At 35.7% G+C, this 21,889-nt stretch overlaps 1 protein-coding gene across 20 annotated transcripts in view; it reads right to left on the reverse strand.

Moving 5' to 3' along the window:
• The window catches only part of nrxn3a (neurexin 3a), a 759,351-nt gene that overhangs the window by 517,413 nt on the left and 220,049 nt on the right, over positions 1 to 21,889 (reverse strand). For all 20 annotated transcript variants that reach the window (XR_014625664.1, XR_014625665.1, XR_014625666.1 and 17 more), the window contains one exon: positions 843 to 1,014. Coding sequence is in view for 14 of the 20 variants with exons in the window: in XM_084392521.1 (XP_084248647.1) it covers positions 843 to 1,014 (172 nt within the window). In the remaining 6 variants the exon portion in view is untranslated. The remainder of the gene's footprint in view (positions 1 to 842; positions 1,015 to 21,889) is intronic.

Genomic DNA, 21,889 nt, shown 5'->3' on the forward strand with positions numbered 1-21,889 from the left:
GAAATATTGGTACAATTAAACATAACTGTTTTTCATTTTAATATATTTTAAAATGTAATTTCATCAATTTAATAATTTTCAGAAATCATGCTGATTTGTTGCTCAATTAACATTTATTATTATTATCATCATCAATGTTGAAAATAGTTGTGCTGCTTAATATTTTTATGGAAACCTTTCGGGATTCTTTGATAAATAAAAAGGTAAAAAATAAAACAGCATTTATTTAAAAAAAAAAAAAAAAATAGACATCTGCTGTAACATTATAAATATCTTTACTAAAGATACTGTCACTTTTGATCAATTTAATGAAATTGTAATATTTCACAATAATAAATGTTTTTGCTGTATTTTTGTGTATAAATGCCGCCTTGGTAATAAGCATTAGAGATGTTGATAAGCATTTAAAACATCTTACCGTCCCCATATTTTGAAAGGTAGTGTAAATCCACCAGTGTCTAAGAAGAGGTATGCAGGAAAGCTAACTTCCCATACTTGGTCTACTCCTTCTTCATCGCATCCATTGGTTTCAACAGAAACCCACATAATGGCAAAAACAAAATGGCACCATTTTACAGCCATGGAAGAAAAAACAAAACATCTAATTGACACAAATGGAATTTAGGAAAAAGGTAGAGGCTGCAAATGCACTGGTTTTTACTATTGTTGGGACTGAGACACACACAGGAAGTTCCTGAATGAATGTGCACTGCACACTCACTGGGAAGACAAAGTGACTTTAGAAATAGCTTGAAAGCAGTTGCTGTCCAGATCTGTGCATTGTCCATACATCTTCTTAACGTCATAAGCTAAAGGTTGAAGTGGTCGGTGAGAGGTCTTACCTGAGGGGAAGTGCTCATTGATGGCCCAGTTGTCCACCTGAAGTGTAGCATTGCCCCCATTTCTGGTGAAGCGCACTACATGGTACTTGCCATCATTTACAGCGGTGCTGCTCTCCAGAACAACGATGTCAACCGTTCCGATGTTGAATGTGACTCCAATCTTGCCTTGCTCCTAAAAAGGATGAGCAAATATCAGTTTTGTCCACCACATTTAATATATTAACAATAAACACATGGAATGAATTTAGGTCAATTGAGCTACTTTTTGACATTGATATACACCTTATGTATTTGTCCTGTATTTGGCTAAAGATACACTGAAAATATATAAATATATATTTTTTTTTTAACAGTAAAAGTCTAAAAACGCTATGGTAAACCTTTTAATTTGTTAAACGCTGAGTTCCCTAATTAGTGAAATACATAAATGTCATAGATCTGTAATAGATCTAAAGGGATATTTCATCTAATTCATGTAATACAGGTTTTGGAAGTGGAAAAGAAGTGAAGACTTCTCATTTACAGTGAAAATCCATAAATTGATATTCCCAGAACAGCTCAGATGTTTTTTTCATTGAAATACCTAGGTTTTTTTTTTCTACATTGGTTTTATGTTACATCTTATATTAATTTAAGTTAATTGCATTATTTTAATGCCATGATAGTGTTTTGTATTTGTGTGTAGGACACCATGCACCTTCTAATATTTACATTAGCTAGTGGAAAAATTATTTATGATGAACTTTGATTCATCATATGGCTTTCTATTTTCAACCAGGTGGTTGACAGTATATTATAAAGGTAAAACAACTTATTTTAGTAATTTATTTCAGTTAAGGAAATATATGTATATATATTTTCTAAATATAAATTTAAGTTAAAATGTTGTTACCATATTTTTGTGGTAAAGTTCTGACAACCATTTCTTTTTTATATTAGTTTATTTTTTACGCATTGTATTCTGTTTTGACTCATTTTTAATGACAGAGATGCCCTTGGAATCTGTCACCTCTTGCTTTTCTTTTGTTCTAGCAGGATTCTGAATAATCTATTAGCATTAGTGACCCCTGATAAACTTGTCCGCTTGATGAAAAGTATTCATCAGCCATTGGCCCCCCCCCCCCCCCCCCCCCCCCCCCCCCCCGTCTTTGGAGGTGAAGAATCAGGCTCATTGATTTACATAATGCAGTGAAAGTGGACTAAATCAATAGCATTAGCTAAAACAGAGAAAGAGATAAGAATGATTAATGAAACAGGAAGGTGTGCAGTGTTTGCCCTCATGGATCCAAGAGGCTGTGTGCAAATGTAGCTGCAAAGATTCCCACTATAAATTAATTAGCACAGCCTCAATGAGCATCGGTGGGGCAGGAAACATCGAGGAAATGTTTCATCCAACGTCAATGTCATGAATTAACCATGTGTTCTGAAGAAGAAAAAACAACAACACACATCTTAAACTAGCCTAAGCTGGTTTTCTGGTCTTAGCTGGTCTGGTCTTAACCGGCTACATTTTTTTTGTTTCATCCTCCAGAACGCATTCTCTCTACCCCCTCCAGAGCCCTCTGGGTTGCATGGATATATTTTATGGTTATGTTAAACCAAATCTGGTGTTGTTCTTATCTCTTGCAGCATGGAAAATGACGACAGATGATAAATTGTATCAAGGGAGATGTTTATCACCGCGCAGTGCATTTATCACTGCAAGATCTCTGTGAGCGAAATCTGGGCCAGTCTTTTCAAGTTCATTTGGAAGACTTTCCCAAAGACTGGAATGCTATGTTCATCCTACTCTGTTCATGTTTTTAATTGACCCTCATGTTTTGTTGATATTGACTTTACTAATTTTATGTTTGGTGTCCCAGAAATGTACACTATTGGGGTCATTAATATATACAGTATTTATATTTATATTTAAGAAACAAATAATCTCATTTAATTGATCAAAAGTGATAGACTTTAATTATTTAAGTATAGTACTACTATCTATCTATAGATATATATAGATATATATATACTGAGTTTTTTTAGGACATTTAGGACATCACAATCACAATTTTCACAAAAAATATGAAGTATTAAGTAATATTAAATATTACTTAATATTAAATATTAACCAAGAACTGGTTTTAGTTTTTTTTTCAACACTGATAATAAGATATATTTCTTAGAATTATTTCTGAAGGATCATGTGACACTGAAGACTTAAGTAAAGAAACTGACAATTCAGCTTTCTATCCCCCCCCCCCCCCCCCAAAAAAAAAAAAAAAAAAACTTAAATACTCAAATAGAAAACAGCTTTTAAAATTGTAATCGTATTTGCAATACTAATGTGTTTACTGTATTATTATTATTATTATTAGTTTTAATCAGCCTTGGTCAACATAAGAGACTTCTTTTGAATGGTATTGTGTATGATAAAATGTTAATAGCAATTTCAAAATGACCCACATATATTATTAAATTATGTGGTAAATTTTGAAACTGCTGATAATATTTTGTACATATACACTTAATTTAAAATCTAACAATTATAATGATTTGTTTTCTTAATATTGGAGGTTAATTTAGAATTAATCAAAACAGTGTAAACGGATATTATTGAAGCTTTAATCCTCTTTTTAGAAAAGTGCCTGGTTATCCATTCTTGTAACACTGCTTATGTGATGGTAGTTTCCATGAAAAACTTTCTTTTTTTTTTACAATCAGTTCTCATAGGATTAATATAAGTATCAACCTGATATTTCAATGAATTTATTGCATGACATGCAGATTCATTAATCAAATTATTCACAAAGAATCACATATATTAATATTGCATCTCAGTGTTCAGTGTCTCAAACCATGAGTGGCACAATTAGTTAAACAGTTTGAAAAATGCCTCTCAAGATCAATCATTTCTGTTCCATTCTGTTGAACTCCATCTTGCTGTTTTTAATCACAACAAATTGACATGCTAAATTGACATTATAATAATTACTATTACATATGAATTTAATAGTTTTTTCATTAGGCTCCACTTCGTGCCATGCCTCCATAACCATAGTAAAATCATACAGCCTGGCTTATGCTATATTATAATGTTTGTTTATGTATTTAATGGATATATATTCATAAGCTTGTCAGTGTGTGGTAGCGTTTTAATGAAGTGTTTGTGTTCAATGATACTTCAAGTCCTTTGAGACCATCTTTAGAGGAAGGAGGATAGTATGTTACTGTAACCCTGCCTTTCTTCCTGCATGGAAAGCAACAGAAAACATATCTCTGCACTCTTGTAAAATATTAATGAGACAAAAAGGAGTCAAAACACATAAAGGGCAATTTACTAAATCTGTTTCCACAGACTTACACATACATACACACAGTGCAATGAAATGTCTAACCGTACTGCCACTTTTAGCTTGTGAAAGCCTGCTGTATTGTTTGATCACAGAAACACTCTTTTACATTTAGCATCAAAGAGTTTAGAAGCGACTCTCTCTCACTCTCTTTCTCTACATCCATCTCATCCCCCTTCGCCGTTTCAGTTCCAATACTGCAACACTTTCGTATCCAGGAGGGTAAAAGGACGAATAAACTCTTGGTTTTTGAGCAAGTGATACATGAAAGGAAATAGTCTGTCACGCACACACGTTTGTGTCAGCACTGCACACAGGAAGAGTGTTCAAATAGAGAATAAGCTCTGTGAGATTTATGTATCTATTATGGGTCAAATGACAGATAAACATGTCCAAGATCTGAAAAAAGGAGAAATTTTATATTCCATTTTCCTTGAATCACTTCATTATTAATTTATTTATATATTTTTTATGTTTAATGTTTTCATTACCATTATTATTATTATTATTACCAAGTTTTTGGGTTACTGTTTCACCCAAAAAAAAAAAAAAAAACCTGATAGCCATGAAATACCTGTTTTATGTTTTTTTTCGACACAAAATTCTTGTACATTGGTAATGCTAATATTAATATTATAATATACAAATATTTTGAAACAAAACTGCTCCGATGCTTATGTTTAAAATTATATTTCCTTAATACTTAAAATAATAATTCAATAATTGTACAAGAATCCCAACACTTATTTATTTAATACAATTCCCAGACGTCCTATGCATTTTCAGTTTTATTTATTTATTTATTTCAATCATTTAGAATTTTTAATACATGGCTGAATGTTCCTTAATAATTTTGGATGATGCTTTTAGTACATTATTCAAAAGTTTTATTTAAATAGACAACTCTGCTGCAAAAACAGTTTATAATGATTGGCTCATCCAATTGTCCATTGTGTATTTGAAGTGGAATAGGACATACATTTAAAAAAAACAAAAAACACTGATTGCCAGAATGAGTTTGAAACAATGGGAAACATAATGATTCAGTAAGCATAAAAGCTGAAATAAAACTGGACACAAAAATTACATGGAAAGAAAGACTGGTCCTTTTGGAAACATTGTGCAAACAACTGACTTAAACTAAATCTTTATATTAGAAGTTTGAAACCATACAAGGACCAAATTTATTCATTAGGCTACTCTTCATTTTAGATGTTGTCTCTAGTCTAGCATATTGGATAATGATCCATTGAAGTCAGGGCATTCTTTAAACGGCAGCAATCTCTACTGCTAAACACCCCAATCCACATCTTTCATAATTTAATCTCCCTTTTATTCCATGGGCCACTTCATTTGTTTTGCTGTTAACTTCCATCAAAATATTATAATGTGCCATTCTAATATGCTTTTCAGGAAAAAAATAAACAAACCATTGCAAGTAATGAATAAACAGCAGTAGGAACAAAGCAAGTGTGGCCTTATTTGTATTCTGCGACACGCTCCTCTGATAGCCAGACAGTTAGAGTCCTGCTTCCAGAATGCAAACTCCAATCATTACAGTCATCAATTGTGCTGTTCCTGCTCTCCACTGCTGTGCGAGAAGTAAAGAGGCTTGCCCCACTGTATCACCTGGACAAAATTGATAAGTGGTTAAAAGATGAACCTTCTCCCCCTGTGAGTGCCCGTCTGTGAAGAGCTGATAAGAGGAGATACTCCTCAATTGGTAGTAAAGAGAAAATGGAAGTGACCATTTTTTATAGCTGATTGTTTCATCAATATAAGAGTCAATATTTTCAAGTCTGCTGCTAAATAGTGTGGGATCTTTTTCCGGAACAACTTCATTACTTTAATCTGTTTCTCACGGCGTGTCGTTTAGCAAGTGCAGAAAGACTAAAAAACTCTCTAGCTAAGGGATACATTTAATGGAAAATTAGCCAGTTGCAGTAAACAGAATGGACACGGATTTGCAACAATATGTTTCAAAGCACAATACATAATGGTAATTGAGAAACGAATGGTTTGATTCTTTGCTGCATTATTAGAGCATTTATGGTATAATAAAGACACTTTCACTTGAGATTACTGAAAGTGCTCATGTTTATGATGTTTTGTTTGTCATGCTAATTAGACCAGCATAGATGGAGTTTCAGCAGCTTGACACTTACGAAAGCCTCAATAAACAGACCCAAAACGTATTATAAGCGCAAGATCTCAAAATGTCTTTAACAGCACAACAGTCATCCAGTCCAGGATCAACTGAACCCAAATAAGCTGACTGTAATTAGTCCCTTAAGTCGCTCATTGCTACTCAAACTACCGACAGAAGATTTTCAATTTCCAGCAGCCTTTCAATTAGCTTTGCTGATACAGGCGAAATCTCAAGGGAGCCTGGTGTCCGTGGGACATCTGTGTTGAAGAGCTGCTGTTTTTCCAGAGTAGTTTATAGAGATATCAAATATGTTGATGAGGCAGAAAGCGCTCTTTAATTCACTGCTTGCTGCTGATTTGCCTGCCAAGGCTATCGGGTCCACAAAACACAGACAGCTGCCAGACAATACTTAATCTACCCAGAACTTGCTTCATCGACACTCTTACACGGCAAACGGAGAACAACATGGGGGCAGAGCTTATTTGAAATAACTCTGCTGACAGTAAACCGAGTCAAAGTTTCTTCCAGAAGTGCAAATATGCAACTGAAAAGAAAAAAGGAAAAACATAGTGAGTTTGAGATTGAATGGCCTTCAATGGTCTTATTGAAATTTAGGTAAAGGAATAGTGTTTCAAGGGCAGCACTGCTGTTTTCTTCCTTCGTAAAACAAAAAAAGAAAAAATGATGAAGGTCCAAAGTACATGAATGTGAGACATGATTTATGGTCTACAGGTAACAAACTAAAGTCTACAATGCAAAGCACTTTACAGCACTCTACTTCAGCATCAACTAGAACTTTTCATCTTTCCGTTGCTCACACAGACCTTGAGTGTATAAATAGTAATATACAGGACATTTAAAACACGCTATGCGAAGTCATGAGGATCAGATGCCACATAACAATTGTTGCAGATCCTGAAAAAAAAAACTAATAAAAAGAAGGCAGCTGCTTATCACATCGAGTATGATCTGTCATGTGAGCAGAATATGAGCAGCCACATCCTCAGGGAGGTCAAAAGACAAAGACATTTGTGTTTCGTCCGAGTCTGATCCGTCAAAATGTTATCTAAATAGTCTTCTGCGACATCACAAACTACTCCACCTTGAACCGACATCCTCTAGATGTTATTCCGTTCTGCAGACCAAAGCAAAGCTGAGAGAACGAGGAATGCTATTTTTTTCCCCCAATTTTCTAATTTGCCTCGTCAACAGAACGGGGAGCATATTTCAAGACGAAATGTGGCGCAAAATGTGCCGAAATGGCACGCGTCACTGCATTTTCTCTCTAGTGCAACTGGAAAACTAAAGGAGAAAGTCAGGCCGTCACAAAATCATCTACACTCTGATGGTTCGTTACACTTTATTGGTAATTAGATCACCATTACCCAGAGGGGGCAATCCGATTATGTGGGATACATCTCGTTAAAAACACAACTCATACTTCCAAGACACTAATTCAAATTGCAATTGAAAAAAAAAAAAAAAAAATGTAATGAGATGCAGGATGGGCATTTAGCTTAGAGCGTAAACTGATGGAAAAACCATAAACTAGAATTTCCACAAGAAAAGGAACAGAACTGAGGGAAGCAGTCTGGTGCTGGAAGTAAAAATCCATAATTTTCTCCACAGAGTAATTAGACATATAAACCTGTCAATACAGACCTTGTTAAACGTAACAAGTGTGGGGTCAGTACGTTTAAAAAATAAATAAAAAATAAATACTTTTATTTAGCAAGGTGTATTCAATTCATCAATAGTGACAGTAAAGACATATATAATGTCTTTTAAAATATATAATTTAAATAAATGCTGTTCTTTTGAAATGTCTATTCATCAGAGTAAGTAATAATGCGCCATAAGAAATGTTTCTTGAGCACTAAATCAGTATATTATAATTGGTCTGTTCGACTTGAAGCGGCGTTGCACAGTGCAGACCGACATCAAAGTACCGTGAGGGCGAATAGAGACCTGGCGGCTCTGAATGTTTTTGAAACGGTCTCGAGGTACATTGATGTCATACATCGATCAGTCTGCACATCACCGCTTCAAGTCAAACACACCTAATGATTTCTGAAGGATCATGTGTCACTGAAGACTGGAGTAATGATGCTGAAAATTCACAGGAATAAATTTGATTTTAAATGTAATAATTTTTCACAGCATTATTGTATGTTGGATTAAATTAAGCTGGGTCACAGCTGGGTTGTAGTAAATCGCACGAAGATGAGAAATCAAACGAAAACACTATTTAATAATAACACGCAGGAGATCGCAGGAGTGTATAAAACTGATGACACGGAACAATGAACTGAAGGCTCAAATACAGACAGAGAATAATCAATGGAAAACAGAACAGGTGAGTAAATGAATTAAGAACTAAGGAAACTAACGATGACTAGGAACAAAGGCAAAACGAGCACAGGAAACAGTGAAAACGAAGACTGTACACGTTACACATAGGAGACGTAAAATGTGTTTTTTGAATACAGCTGAAAAAGCAGCACAAAATGGTGGCATTGTGACATCTCAAGAGATAAAAAGGGTTTAGGCTTGGAGCCCGAACGGTGGGCTGAAAAGAATCCCACTTTTTGAGGATGTTTACGACGTAAAGCTTAGTTAGGCAGTTTCAGAGACAGTTGATTTTCAGAGCAGACTTGGAAAAGATGAGAGATGTGCTCTTTGCCTTCCTCTAACCCCCGTCACCCCCAAGCAGTTGTTTCCATGGTTACTGCAGCTGCCACGTTCTGCAAGTCGTCATGTGGAACAACACAAAGTTTGATCTGACAAGTTCCACTCACAAAAGACATCTGTCATTTTTGAACGAATGCTGTGCCTCACCCAGCAAACACGAACATGATCAGATTTGATCACAGCGATGTGCGTGCAGCGATCACAATTTATGACTAATTTGTTGTGAACTCTTGAGTTTGCGTGTGAGGTTTCCATGATGTCATGATGTGAGTGTGTTGTTGAGGGAGCATCTCAAAGGAAACCAATCATAAACCAAAATAAAACCATCATTACCTTCATAAGTGACACAAATGAATGAAGCTAAAAGAGAGAGGGAATACATTTACTGTTTATTTGCATTTTAGTGCAATAATTGGGACCAAATATGTGGATTAAAATATATTTTTTTAGCATTGAAAGAACGTGTATTTAAAAGATGCAATCAAACACACTTCTGTGTGTGTTTTGAATAAAAGCCCAAAAAACTTGTTTATTGCAGATCTGGTAAACACTGCAGTCTGTAATGGCTGTTTGCACTGTAAAAAAAGAAGAATGTAATTTTAACTTTAAAATACTGTAAAAACGCTGAAAGCAAATCAAATTGTAAATTGTAAACTGACATTTCCAGAATTCCCAGTCTGACACTTCACATTTGAAAGTATTTTGTTTAAATAATTATGTTTCTTATGTTTTTGTTATCAGTTATGCACATGTGGGTTTTATGTTACATATTCTGTTTATTTTAGTGTTATGTGTGGCCATGTTGGTGTGTTTGTGTGAATAACTTCTGTATACTAGTGTAATTCAGCTTATGGAAAGGTTATTTGTGATGAATGTCTTCATGATTCTTCATGTGGTTTCCTCTTTCACCACCTGCATTATAATGGAGGTTGTCAGTATACTGTACGTTAAAGATAGATTTTTTGTATGCGTTGTTGGATTTAGCAAATGTTCTTGTTTGTAAATTACAGTTTTATACTGTAATGTATAGGTTGTTCTGTTAATGTGTTTACATTTCACTGTATTTTTTAAAGAATTATTCTGGCAACCAGAGTTGTCAGGACTTTTTTGTAAAAACAAAGGGTTTTATATTTGAATATATTTGAAAATTTTATTTTTTTCCTGTGATGCAAAGCTGAATTTCAGCATCAAAATCTTCAGTGTCACATTCAAGAAATCATATGGTGATTTAGAGCTTAAGAAACATTTCTTATTATTATCAATGCTGAAAACAGTTGTGCTGCTTAATATTTTTGAGGAAACTGTGATACAGAAATTTTAAAAGAAACGCATTTATTTGAAGTAATTTTAAAAAGAAATGTCTTTACTGTTAATGCATCCTTGCTGAAAAATGTATTAATGTCTAAAACAAAATCTTTTGAATGGTTATCTTTCTCGGCTTAGATTTCTATTTCTACAAAAGTTGTCACTTTTATGCTGAAGGCATAACATGCACATAAGTTATTTCTGTACATGCTGGTTTATATCATCTGGATGGATCCCGATTTAGATTTTCTATATAACACCTTTCCCACTCATATAGTGCATCAAAAAGAGGTGTGCATTTCTACCGAAAGTCTAGTATGCGATTCTAACCATATGTGATGCTTTTCTTAGACCTCTTCATAACAACACCCCTGTTGTATTATCTCTAAGCCGCTTCCCACTGAAAGCGAGGCTGGCGCTGTGCCATCATTTGTTCCGCTGGACTTTAAATATCAATTGCCATCATGTGAAGCCATTTAGGACTGTCATTCTTCATTGGCTTGTCTGCAAACAAAGTGGTCATTAGGGATAAGAACTACTCAAAGTGAAGCAGTGTTTCTAAATTATGGATGCAGTCATTTGGTCGGTGACAGAAGCAGAAGACTATGACAGGCTGAAGACATGATTTGTCTGACATCACCTGTCTCTCTAACCAGAACTGATAATCATTGAGTCAGGATTAACACAAACATGAAAAATGAAAATGCATAAAAATGCACTCAGTTTTGAGAATTGCAAATGAAGCAGCTAAACATTTGTAAGATAAAACCGATGATCAGAGTGCACCAGGTATAGGCAGAACTACTCCGTATGCATATTTGCATACAATATTTGGAGTACACGCTAAAGTAATTAAAATGATTCAAGCGCTTTACAAAAAGATTACCAAACACTCATTAACACTTTGATAAGATGGACAACTCTCTCCACTCAACAAGCCAAGAAGCATTGCAGTGTAATCCAAACAAACAGCTGGAAATCACAAATTACACAAAGTTTGTATCTCATTAAAAGTGGAGCCGATGCAACACAATTTTTTGTGTCACTGTCACTTTTATGACCTAAGAATTCATTTACAAATCACTCAAGTTTAAAGGAGCAACTATGAAGTGGCGAATACTTAAACATCCAGGCAGTTGCAAACGTTAAATAGCAGGGTTTTATTGGAAAAATGTAGAAATATTGTAAAAGGTAGGCTAGTTCAATTAGCATTTAAACAATAGATGGCACTAGCAACCCCAAGGGCATGGGTTTAATTCCCAAGAAATGGATGAACTGATACAAATGTCTCCTTTTATGTAAGTAGCTGGGATAAAAGCATCTGGCAAATGCATAAATGTAAATGTGAAATGTCACCATTGCTCCTAATTAACACATTTATGTATGTGGGTAAAGCCAATCAAATTCCCGTTTGACAACGTGAAGCCGAATAACTCTCGCTGTCACTGGTTTGAATTCGCCAAGGTGCTTCAGTTAGACTTCTCTACGATCCTTAACTGCTTTCATCTCTCTTCTCTTTGACTTTGACACAATAACTTTAAAAGACGGATTTGTAGGTCTTCACTTGCACTACCCTGGATCATACATTTCGCAACACCTTTGGAGAGACTCCCTGAAAATCAATGATAGAGCCACACCATTTCTTGATTATCAACAATACAGGCTTCCAGTTAGAGAGAGAGAGAAAGAGAGAGAAACACAACTTTTTCTCTACAACAGGAAAAAGCTGAATAAAACCCCCAGAGAATCGATGTCCGAGAAGTGAAGCCTCTGGACTTCAAGCATCAAATATCAGAAAGAACTCTTCAGGTATACTGTATCTGCAACAACTTTTTTTTTTCTCTGTCTCAACCCAGCCGTCAAAGTATTCAGAAGTCCACTCAAGGGGAGACTCGACATCTAGAGCCGAAAACTGAGTTTTTTTCCTTTTAGCCTAATGGTTGGTACATTTGAGTGGATAATACGAGTAGGTCATTTTAACCTGTCTGATAGCAACTAGTAATTGTTAGGTTGTTCTTAGACTGATTTCTCCCACTGTGGATTGTGGGGAAATTTAGTTTCCAGAACACTTTCCCTCTCATAGGTCTTTAAAATCACAGCAGGAACTCAAATCACATGCATTTCCTCAGAAATGAAAAGGAAAGTCCAGCAGCTTCGCAGCATGCTGTAAACATGACTTGTTTCCCTCTTCTGAGAACATTCAGCTGTAGTTATCTAAAATTATCTCTAGACAAAGCGCTTTGACTCTTTCAAACCCTACTTGTTCAGCAAAATTGATCATTTAATAACTAGACAAATCCATTTGGCACCGAGCCTATCAATCTTTTCTCTTAACTACTGGAAGAAAGGATTTTCTTTCTTTAATTCAGATTGTCACTACTAAAAGAATACTTCTTAAATACAAAACACAAATGAGGAGGAAACACATGAATATTACATTGCATTTTCCACAGACAGTGATGGATGCATATGTTGATGATTGGTTTTGGGGAAGATCCTGCAGAGAAGTGGTGGGAAACACTGGTCTAGTGAATTGCTGAATATAAAATGGATCTGATGCCCGCTAGCCATGAGCAACACTGCTGAAACAGACAGGTGCGCTTATCTATCTCTGTGAGGCATCTATAAATCAAAGCTGAATAAATCTTTGTGCAAGTGCTTTTGTATTTACAGCACTGAAGAAGAAACATATATTGCCTTAAGGTTTTGATTTTGTTATATGCCAGTATGCTGCATTATTAGATCATTTTTGAGATCATTTTAAAACAGAGCACTATGATGAAACAAGCAGAGTTCATGAGAGCAAAACGGAAAAACTCAAGCATTAGCTGTTTCATCCAATCCAGCGCTGCCCAAAAATTTCAGTAGAAACATTTAAATTTAAAATGTTTTTATAATTAATTATAAATTATATACTTTCATTAAACATAAAATATTTTTAAATGTAGTTTAATAAATATAATTCAATACAATTTGCATATACACTACTGTTCAAGAGTGTGACCATTTGGGGTCGGTAAGATTTGTAAAGTGTATTTAACATATACTAATAAAATAAAGAAAAGATAAAACGCTAGCTTTTTTTAGTGTGTTTGATCAATAACACAGTCACTCCAAATGAACATTTCCTGTCTGATTTCTGTACAGACTCCCGGTTACTGAATTGCAGGGGAGGCAGTCAGACAGATGCAATTTTTCCTAGAACACACAATTACCATCTTCGTGAGGTGAATGCAAAGCGACACAATGAAGTACTTTTGGAAATAATACTTCCAGTTGCGCCCTCCCCGAGATTTTCAGTAAATATAGAAGCAGACATGGGAAGAAGAAAGAAAATCCAATAGAAATGGGTGAGGTGAGGTGAGAGGTGAGATGAAGCACCTGTGTCTTTCATCTGTGCCATCAAGGAGATCGGACAGTTTATTTAGCTGAAGCGGTTTTGATTGCTCATAAATCTGCACATCTCGCTTGACAGCATATGCTGTGTGGAAAATGGGTCATGTAGGGAAGGTCTGGACTGAGTGGCAAGCCTGTCACAGATTAAAACATGTGGCTGGGCAAAATAATGCAAATTTGTGCCCTGCGGCTGCCAGCTTTCTTTAATAAGAGTCGAGGTTTGTTGGCAGTCCTTCGGGAATTGCCAGGAAGATCGCTGGGGAAGCTTTGCGACCATTATCATTAGTTGGAATACATTAACATCAGCTTGTGCACTTTCAGGTGGCCAGAGTAAAATTGTGCATGTACCAATCAACGTCAAGGTTTATGAGACAACTGAACCAAAAAATAATACTGGGAAGTCACTGAAATTCAACCCGTTCTGAGCAAAACACACGAAGAAGTGTCAATTTCCTCCCTGTTTACGTGTCTGAGATTCCAAAACTGAACCCTGAGGTTCAATGCACTCTGATCAGAATGACCTTCCAGGGCATCTGCATTTTTTATTCTCCATCTGCGTTCACATTATGCTCCATTTCAGACATGGCTCACATTCATCTGCTTTCAACTGCTGGCCAATTTAACGCAATTTCCAGATCAAAAATACCTTAGGGGGATTGCGTTACACCACTCTCATTCTCGTCTGTAGCCACTGCGGAGCCTGAGAGCACGCTATCACAGACCCCAAATAATTTACTGATTAAAAATAAAAATTAAAAAAAGAGTGGCTGTGTGTAGACATATAAGATACAGAAGTTTTACCCCCAAGTCTGAGGCAAAAGAATCCCTGGATGAAAAAAAAAAAAAAAAAATATATATATATATATATATATAATATAATATAGTGTAGACGTGATATAATATAGTGTAGACTGGATAACTGTTAGGCAAAATCAATCAATCAAACTATCTATCCATCCATCCATCTATCAAATTCTTATTTTGGTTGATACATCAAATTATTTTCACAAAATAGTGTAACAACAGCATAAGAAAACGTATGATAAAACATACAAAATATTATTCTGCTGAAGTTGGCTCTTTCCCTGTATTTTATTTGTTTTTGTTTTTAGCACTGAGCATCTTTATAATATGAAGTGATATAGGTAATTTAAAGCTCATAATATCTGTCACATACTGAGAAAAGATATTAAATATAGACTTGCTGTTTGGCTGTACAAAGAATATTGATTTTCGGGGAAAAAAAAGCACATAACGGTCAATAATTTTTTTTTTTTTTTGATTACATTTTATACATGGTTAACTATTTTGTATTTATTATTTACCAATGTATTTACTTTGTCTGTCAAAAATAAATCAAATTGAATTATGGATAGAAATGTACTGTACGTGCATTGAGTTCAACGGATATAACTGATTTGATTAATACTCAATATAAACATGTATGCATATGTGGCAAAGACCGTGTCATTTCTGATAATAAGAGAGTGATTATTTATAGAGGTGGCCAGATGAAGGTTTAAGCTACAATGGTGGAGTGTTTCGATTTTCAAACAACATTAGAAGGTAATATTAGACTCTGAAATATTGATTCATAACGCAGCAGTATGAGAAATTAAAGCTGGATTCTTTTGATGAGGGTGACCATGAAAACAGAAACTTAGAACGCATTTAGAACAGCCTCTTTTATGTCAAGATCATTTATTCAGCTGGGCTTTCTTACAACATTAATATTAACTTACCACTTTTGTAACATACAGCAAAAAGAGTTGATCAGAGCTGCCAAACCAGCTGTGCACCTAAACCAGCACATGCTGCTAAATGTGCAGGTGAACTAAACAGCCATACACGTGGAGGAAAGATGTAGAAAACGAAGCAGAAAGATTGGATTGCACCTGCATTCTTAAGCTACAGTTGGAATAAGGCCAAGGTCTGATTGTTCGGTGATTAGCTCAGATGGATTATGGAAATAGACTTTGAAAAAAAAAAAAAGAGTTATGCAAGTTCGACAGCATCCTATAATTTTATCCACTTTAGTTTCTAGCTTTTCCGTGAATAAACTGATTAACATTTGTGTCACGGGGGGGAAAAAGCTGTTACTAAGGAGTTTGTTTTCCTTTGTTAAGGGCATTAATAGAAAACATGGAGACACATTAATATTCCTGTTTTATGCCCCATCTGTTTATTGGGCGGTTGTTCCACTGCCCAAATGACCTGAGTCGACTAAATATCCAAAGGTCTTCAAAAAATGAATGCGTATTGTTCTTTTGTTAAAGATAAGTATACATATAAATAGCAAATTGTAAATGTTGGAGTATCAGCAAAATGCTGGCATTTTATATAATATATACATACATTTTATTAATACATTTATATATATTCTATCAGTTACATAATTTTAATGAGTTTACCCGAGTCTTATTGGGTTAACACTATTTATAAAATATATAAAATTGTATATAAAATAGTGGTAAACCCAAAACACCTAAAATAAAACTTGTTAAAAGATCCTGTTCTTAAATGCAAGAACTATGAGATGCATCAACCTTTATTAGAAAGGTGTTTTCTTTTCTGTCATACAATGCACTGTGCACAGCATCAGAAGCAGATGCAGTTTCATTACAGTATGCAAACATGAAAACCTGATGCAAATACCCCTGCAGCAGAAGAAAATGTCAATAACAAACTCTTTTGTGAGGATTAATGGCTCAAATTTGAAAACTAGTTACGTGAAGACATCGATAAATTACCCAGTTACCTGCGACAAATTCCTCTGTGGATTTCTCCTGTATTAACAGGAACTTAAATATTTGCATTTCTAAAAAAAACAGCCGTAGACCCCCCACAACAACAGCGTTTCGTTTTAGTCACATCGTTTTTTCAAGTCTTAAGAGTCTGTCAAAATGAAGTATATTCCCCTCTCTTTGGTATAGAAACTGTGAACTCCAAGCAGCAAATGGAACAAGCTGGGTAATTGTGCTCACTTTTCTCACTCAAAATCATTCTGCACTTTAAGGCTGAATGGAAGCAGAGTGGGATGCTTGTGGCAGGGGCCATTCAGCGTATGGAGGTTTGCAGGATTGAAAATCAACAGGCAATGTGTAGTTATGCTGCTCACTGATTAAAAGAGATCAACACCATTGATTTTCTGTACACTTAAATCATTCTCTCTTATAGGATTTCAGTCAACAGCTTTGGTGGCAACGATTGTTGGTGTCAGAGCCATTTATCCTTTCCCTCTTCTGTCGATATGTGGAAAGCACCCAGCGACATAATTCAGTTAAAATGACTGGCCTATCATTGGAACATGTCATTTTAAGGCCCCCGTCTATTTGGCCAAAATGCAAGTTTCTAAACCAAAAAGACATTGGTTAACATTATTTAAAACGGGGCAATTTTGCTTTGTAGGGGGTGGAAAAGATCTTTAAAGCAAATTGAAACATCCCATCCACTCGTGTAGCGGTAATACAACATGGGGGCACAAGCAATTTGTTGAAACGCTTAGTTTTTTACCCTAATTACACACTTACTTCCAGCTGTGCAGCTGGTGGAGGGAAGCCATTTGCTGTTAATGAGTATCCAACGGACTTACAACAAATACGTAATGCTGTGCAGGCGCTGCTGTTCGTATTAGGGAAGGAAGCGAATTCAAAATGCATTTAACTTTAGTCACTTGAAACTTTCTTTAAGTGCTTAACTCTTAAGGAACACAGAAAAACAGAATGGCAATTTGAAATGAATGTGTGATGTGTGTTACAATCAGCCGGAAAAGCAGGGGCATCTTCACGAGAGTCTGTCTTCACCTCTTCCTCTCTCTCCAACAGAAGACGTCTAAATTAAAGGCATTTATAGCAGGAGCTCTTATCCACAGCGACTTACAAAAGTGCATTTGTTTTCCCATGTGAGACTGCCATGGTCAACAGATGACAAGCACGCCGGTATGAATGGTTTACTAGTAGTACAGAAACAATAGCTATAATGAGGCGAAAACTGTATGTGTGTGGTTCAGGTACGTTGATTTTACCCCAACGTACCTGAACCATGGGGGGTCCCCATGAGGAAAACGGCTTATAAATCATACTAAGTGATCTTTTTGAAAATCTAAAAATGGGTCGGTTTAGGTGTAGGTTTGTACAGCATAAAAAACATTATGTCTATGGAAAGTCCCTGTAAAACATGGAAACCCAACGTGTGTGTGTGTAATGATTGTGGTTATGATTGTCAAAATAATAATCGAAAGCATGACCCAAAAAACCTATATGAATGCAAAAAAGGGGATTAAAATGACTTGTATTGGATGGTTTTCTTCAAAGTAAATGCAGCTGTTTTATCTATATCAGAGCAATGAAATGATCATTTAAGAACATGATTACAAATGTTTGAATGTTGCAGTAATGTTTATTTGTTATTTGTCAATTTCAATGTGCATGTACAAAAAAATTATAATAATAAACTCAATATCACTAATTATAGCTATAGCGTGTGTGTTTATGTACGAAATTTTCATTTACAGACTATCTATTAAAAACGTTTTCACCTGGATTTTTTTGAGGGAATGAAACTAGTCAAAGATTAGGATGCGTTTTCTTTCAGGTGTGTAAAATTTTTTGACTGATTGTCTATGAAAGATCTTTTTTTTCTTTACCAAATTTTCCCAATACATCCACTTTCTGATGGATACAATCTGTCTGTCCCACCCACCTTTACCAGTTTCATTCAGAAATATTTCAGACTAAAGATGGAGAATGGGTTGAATCATGTTTCATGTTCATTTTGAGATCTTGAGGGCTATGAAGTGAGGGTGTGAAAAGACCTGTTATGATATTTGGATGAATATGTCACATGGACAGAATACATGGTGAGAAGCAGATGGCACTTCTGTATCTTCACTTCCTCTGACTGAAGACACATCAGATGACTTTAAGAGTGAGAAACGCCAACATTGACAGTGGACAGATGTTCCCTGCTTTGATGCCTCATGTGTGGAAATGTAAGACGTTCCTTTCAAGTTAAAAGCATAGTTCACCCAAAAATGAAAAATCTGTCATCATGTACTCACCCTCATGTCATTCTGAACCCATATGACTTTGTTTCTTCTGTTAAACATAAAAGGAAGATATTTTGAAAAAAATCTCTTTTTTTCTCCATACAGTAATAAGTCAATGGGGTTCATTGTTGCTTTAGACCCCATTTTCTTCTTGAAAATCTTCAAACATCTTCTTTTGTATTCCACAATATAGAAAAAGAAGGTCATAAAGGTTTGGAACAGCATGAGGGTAAGTAAATAACACAGAATTTTCATTTTTAGGTGAACAATACACTTCTCTAGTTATCCAAGTTCACATACTTCTCTCAAGAACAAAACTAATTAAAAACTTAATTAATAATGCTAGTCACGACGCAGTATTTCAGTTCTACATTTTTATATTAATTTGCCCCTGATTGATTATGTGGTTTGTTTAAGGCCAGATATAAAGAGATTGGTTAGCAGAATCCATCATAGAGTTTGCCATTTCAGAGGTGGCATGTTTGAAGGGCAACAGTACTGACATTTCCCTTGTTGCCGGAAAATGTCTAACAAGGGATTCCATGGTGTCACCAGCCGCTCAGTTCAGAAGTGTTAGAGAGACAGACGTTTACAGCTGAAAATAGCTCACTCATTATCAGCGCAGAATAAATGAGTGGAGGGAACCTTCCACAATCAGCCCAAAATAAAGCAGTGACATTTTGATCCATCATCACCAACTGCAATACTCTTCCTAAAGTTGAATATAAACACATTAGTGGTTTTAAATGTTCCGAGGGCTAAACATTTGGCGCACCAATCTAAAAAGAGCTTAATGTGTCCTGTATAGTGTTCCAAATGTTCCAGTCCAGTACATGCTAATCAAAGGCAACTCCCAATCACTTGTTACGTACGTTTCGAAACAGCCAGTAAAATACGGGCAGCTTAATTCCCTTTACTCTAGAGTTGTGCTCTAGATTTAGTTCATTTGGCAGAAGAGGCTTATTTCCATCAGCACTACACTGCTATAACGGGGAGGGTGTGTATGTGTGTCCATGTGTGTCATAAAGGGTAAAGGCAGGGGGTGAGGGTTTAGTGGAATGCCCTTAGTTATATTGCCCATTACAGAGCTCCAAGAGTCCCAGTGGACCACCAACGTGGGCCACAATAAAACTAGTGGACAGATGGAGATAGCCAGAGAAATATTCCCTATTCACATTCTGACAAAAAATAGACAGCCGCCCCCCATTAAACTACAAGGTCACTTGTTTATGTACAAACGTGATAAGATATGACTTTTTGTTTGTTTGTTTGTTTATTAGTTTCGATACATACTCGCAATAATTTACTGTATGTCAGATGTTTTCAGATTTGTGGTGAACCATTTATAAAATTAGGAAATACAAATCAACAATTGTTTTTTTTTCAGTGGTATTAAATGAATATGGCTAAAAGTATGGGACAATTTTTTTACATGTAACATTCAAAAAGCACATAGGCCTTTAAGTGTGTGTTTATCCACATTCTGTTGGCCATATATAAAAAATAAAGAAAAGAAAAAGAAACACTCAAATGACCTCATTGTTCATTTATGAGTAAAAGACCCCTTGGTGACAAACATTGTCTGAAAATGAATCCTTTTGTCTTTCAGAAAAGCAGGTTAATTACCGAACTAGCATCCATTACATGAGTGCTGAATTATTTACATTATGGACATCCGGCCAAATAGAAGCCTTCGCCATGGATAAAATGTAGAAAAAAAAGCTGATAGGCTTGTATTATAGTACATGTATTGATTTTTAATAATTTGAAAAGAACATTGAGCAGGTCAGCAAAATAAAACATAACCACTTCTGAAGTAATTCACAGTTGTTATGGCTGATCTGAGGAACAGGTTTTTATAATGTAGCTGTGTGGAGTGACAAACTTCTGTGGCATTGACACAATACAAAGATTAATGGAAAAGTGAAGCTGTGCAACTCAAAACAGAGCACTTTGAGAGACATCATTATTCCTGGATTGATTATTTACAAGGACATGCAACAAAAAAGAAAAACAAACCACCCACAAGGTATCCAGGAAGCATATGCTGCGTTGTGTTGATTTGCGTCTATTCTTGACAAGCTCCAGAGCTACTCCGACCACTAATTATGCATGTCTGTATGAAATTTAATTAATTTAAAGATGCACACGCGATATTTTCCCAGTACCGGTATACCGCGCAACCCTATAATGGACGATCCTCTTCTGTATTTGCAGTTCAACTGCGTGTGACAAACGCTGCCAGTGTGAAAGCATGATGGGTGTGTGCTGCTTCTGCGCTGTTTCTGCTCTGCTTGGCCGTCCAGTATGATGTCAATACGATATCATGATTTTGCTCATTTCGGTACTGGACACGCGGCTGTTCCGAAGTACACTGCTAGGTGGCTGTGTGCTACCCAAACTGAGCATCTGTCGCTTGACCGTCCTTACTACGTACAGGGCATTAAGAGATCAACAGGTGAGTGCATCATTCAAACTAAATCTAGTTTAGACTTTTATACTTTCAACATTGATCCATGTACATACATAAGATTGCATCGTTTAAATAACATGAAAGCTCCAGTGTGCTGCCACACAAGAAACAATGTTTAAAAGTATTTGGGATGGTATCGGTTTGATAACGATATTACGGTATTAAGATTGTGCTATCGAGCCCTAGTCTGTTGTGTCTCCTTTTTCAGTTGTTCTCCTCTGACCATTGTCTGTCACATGCTTTGATTTATGATGGGCAGCATACGCTGAAGTGATGCAACCATGTGTTCCCCTTCCACACATACTATGTATTAGGGGTGTAACGGTTCTCGGTAAAAAAAAACTAACCGTACCTTTCTCCACCCACGGTTCGGGACGCACTTGCACCGCGGTTGATCTCAAATCTAATGACGCATCTATAATCTGGTTTGTTGAAAATAATGCGTAAAACAGACAGTTTCTCTAATGTGTCTGAAGGCTGTTCATGTATGTTTCTGTCGATGGATGCATATGCTGGCTCCCCAATAATACATTACAACAGCAATAATCAAAAAGCATGAACAAAACGGTCACTCTTAGTAAACTTTGTTTAATGCAAGTGCCGTATGCTCGAACATGTTGCTTGTAGTTAGATTATCTGCTCTTTTTTTTA

The sequence above is a fragment of the Rutilus rutilus genome (assembly GCF_951802725.1).
Source record: "Rutilus rutilus genome assembly, chromosome: 21".
In the NCBI taxonomy this organism is placed as follows: domain Eukaryota; kingdom Metazoa; phylum Chordata; class Actinopteri; order Cypriniformes; family Leuciscidae; genus Rutilus; species Rutilus rutilus.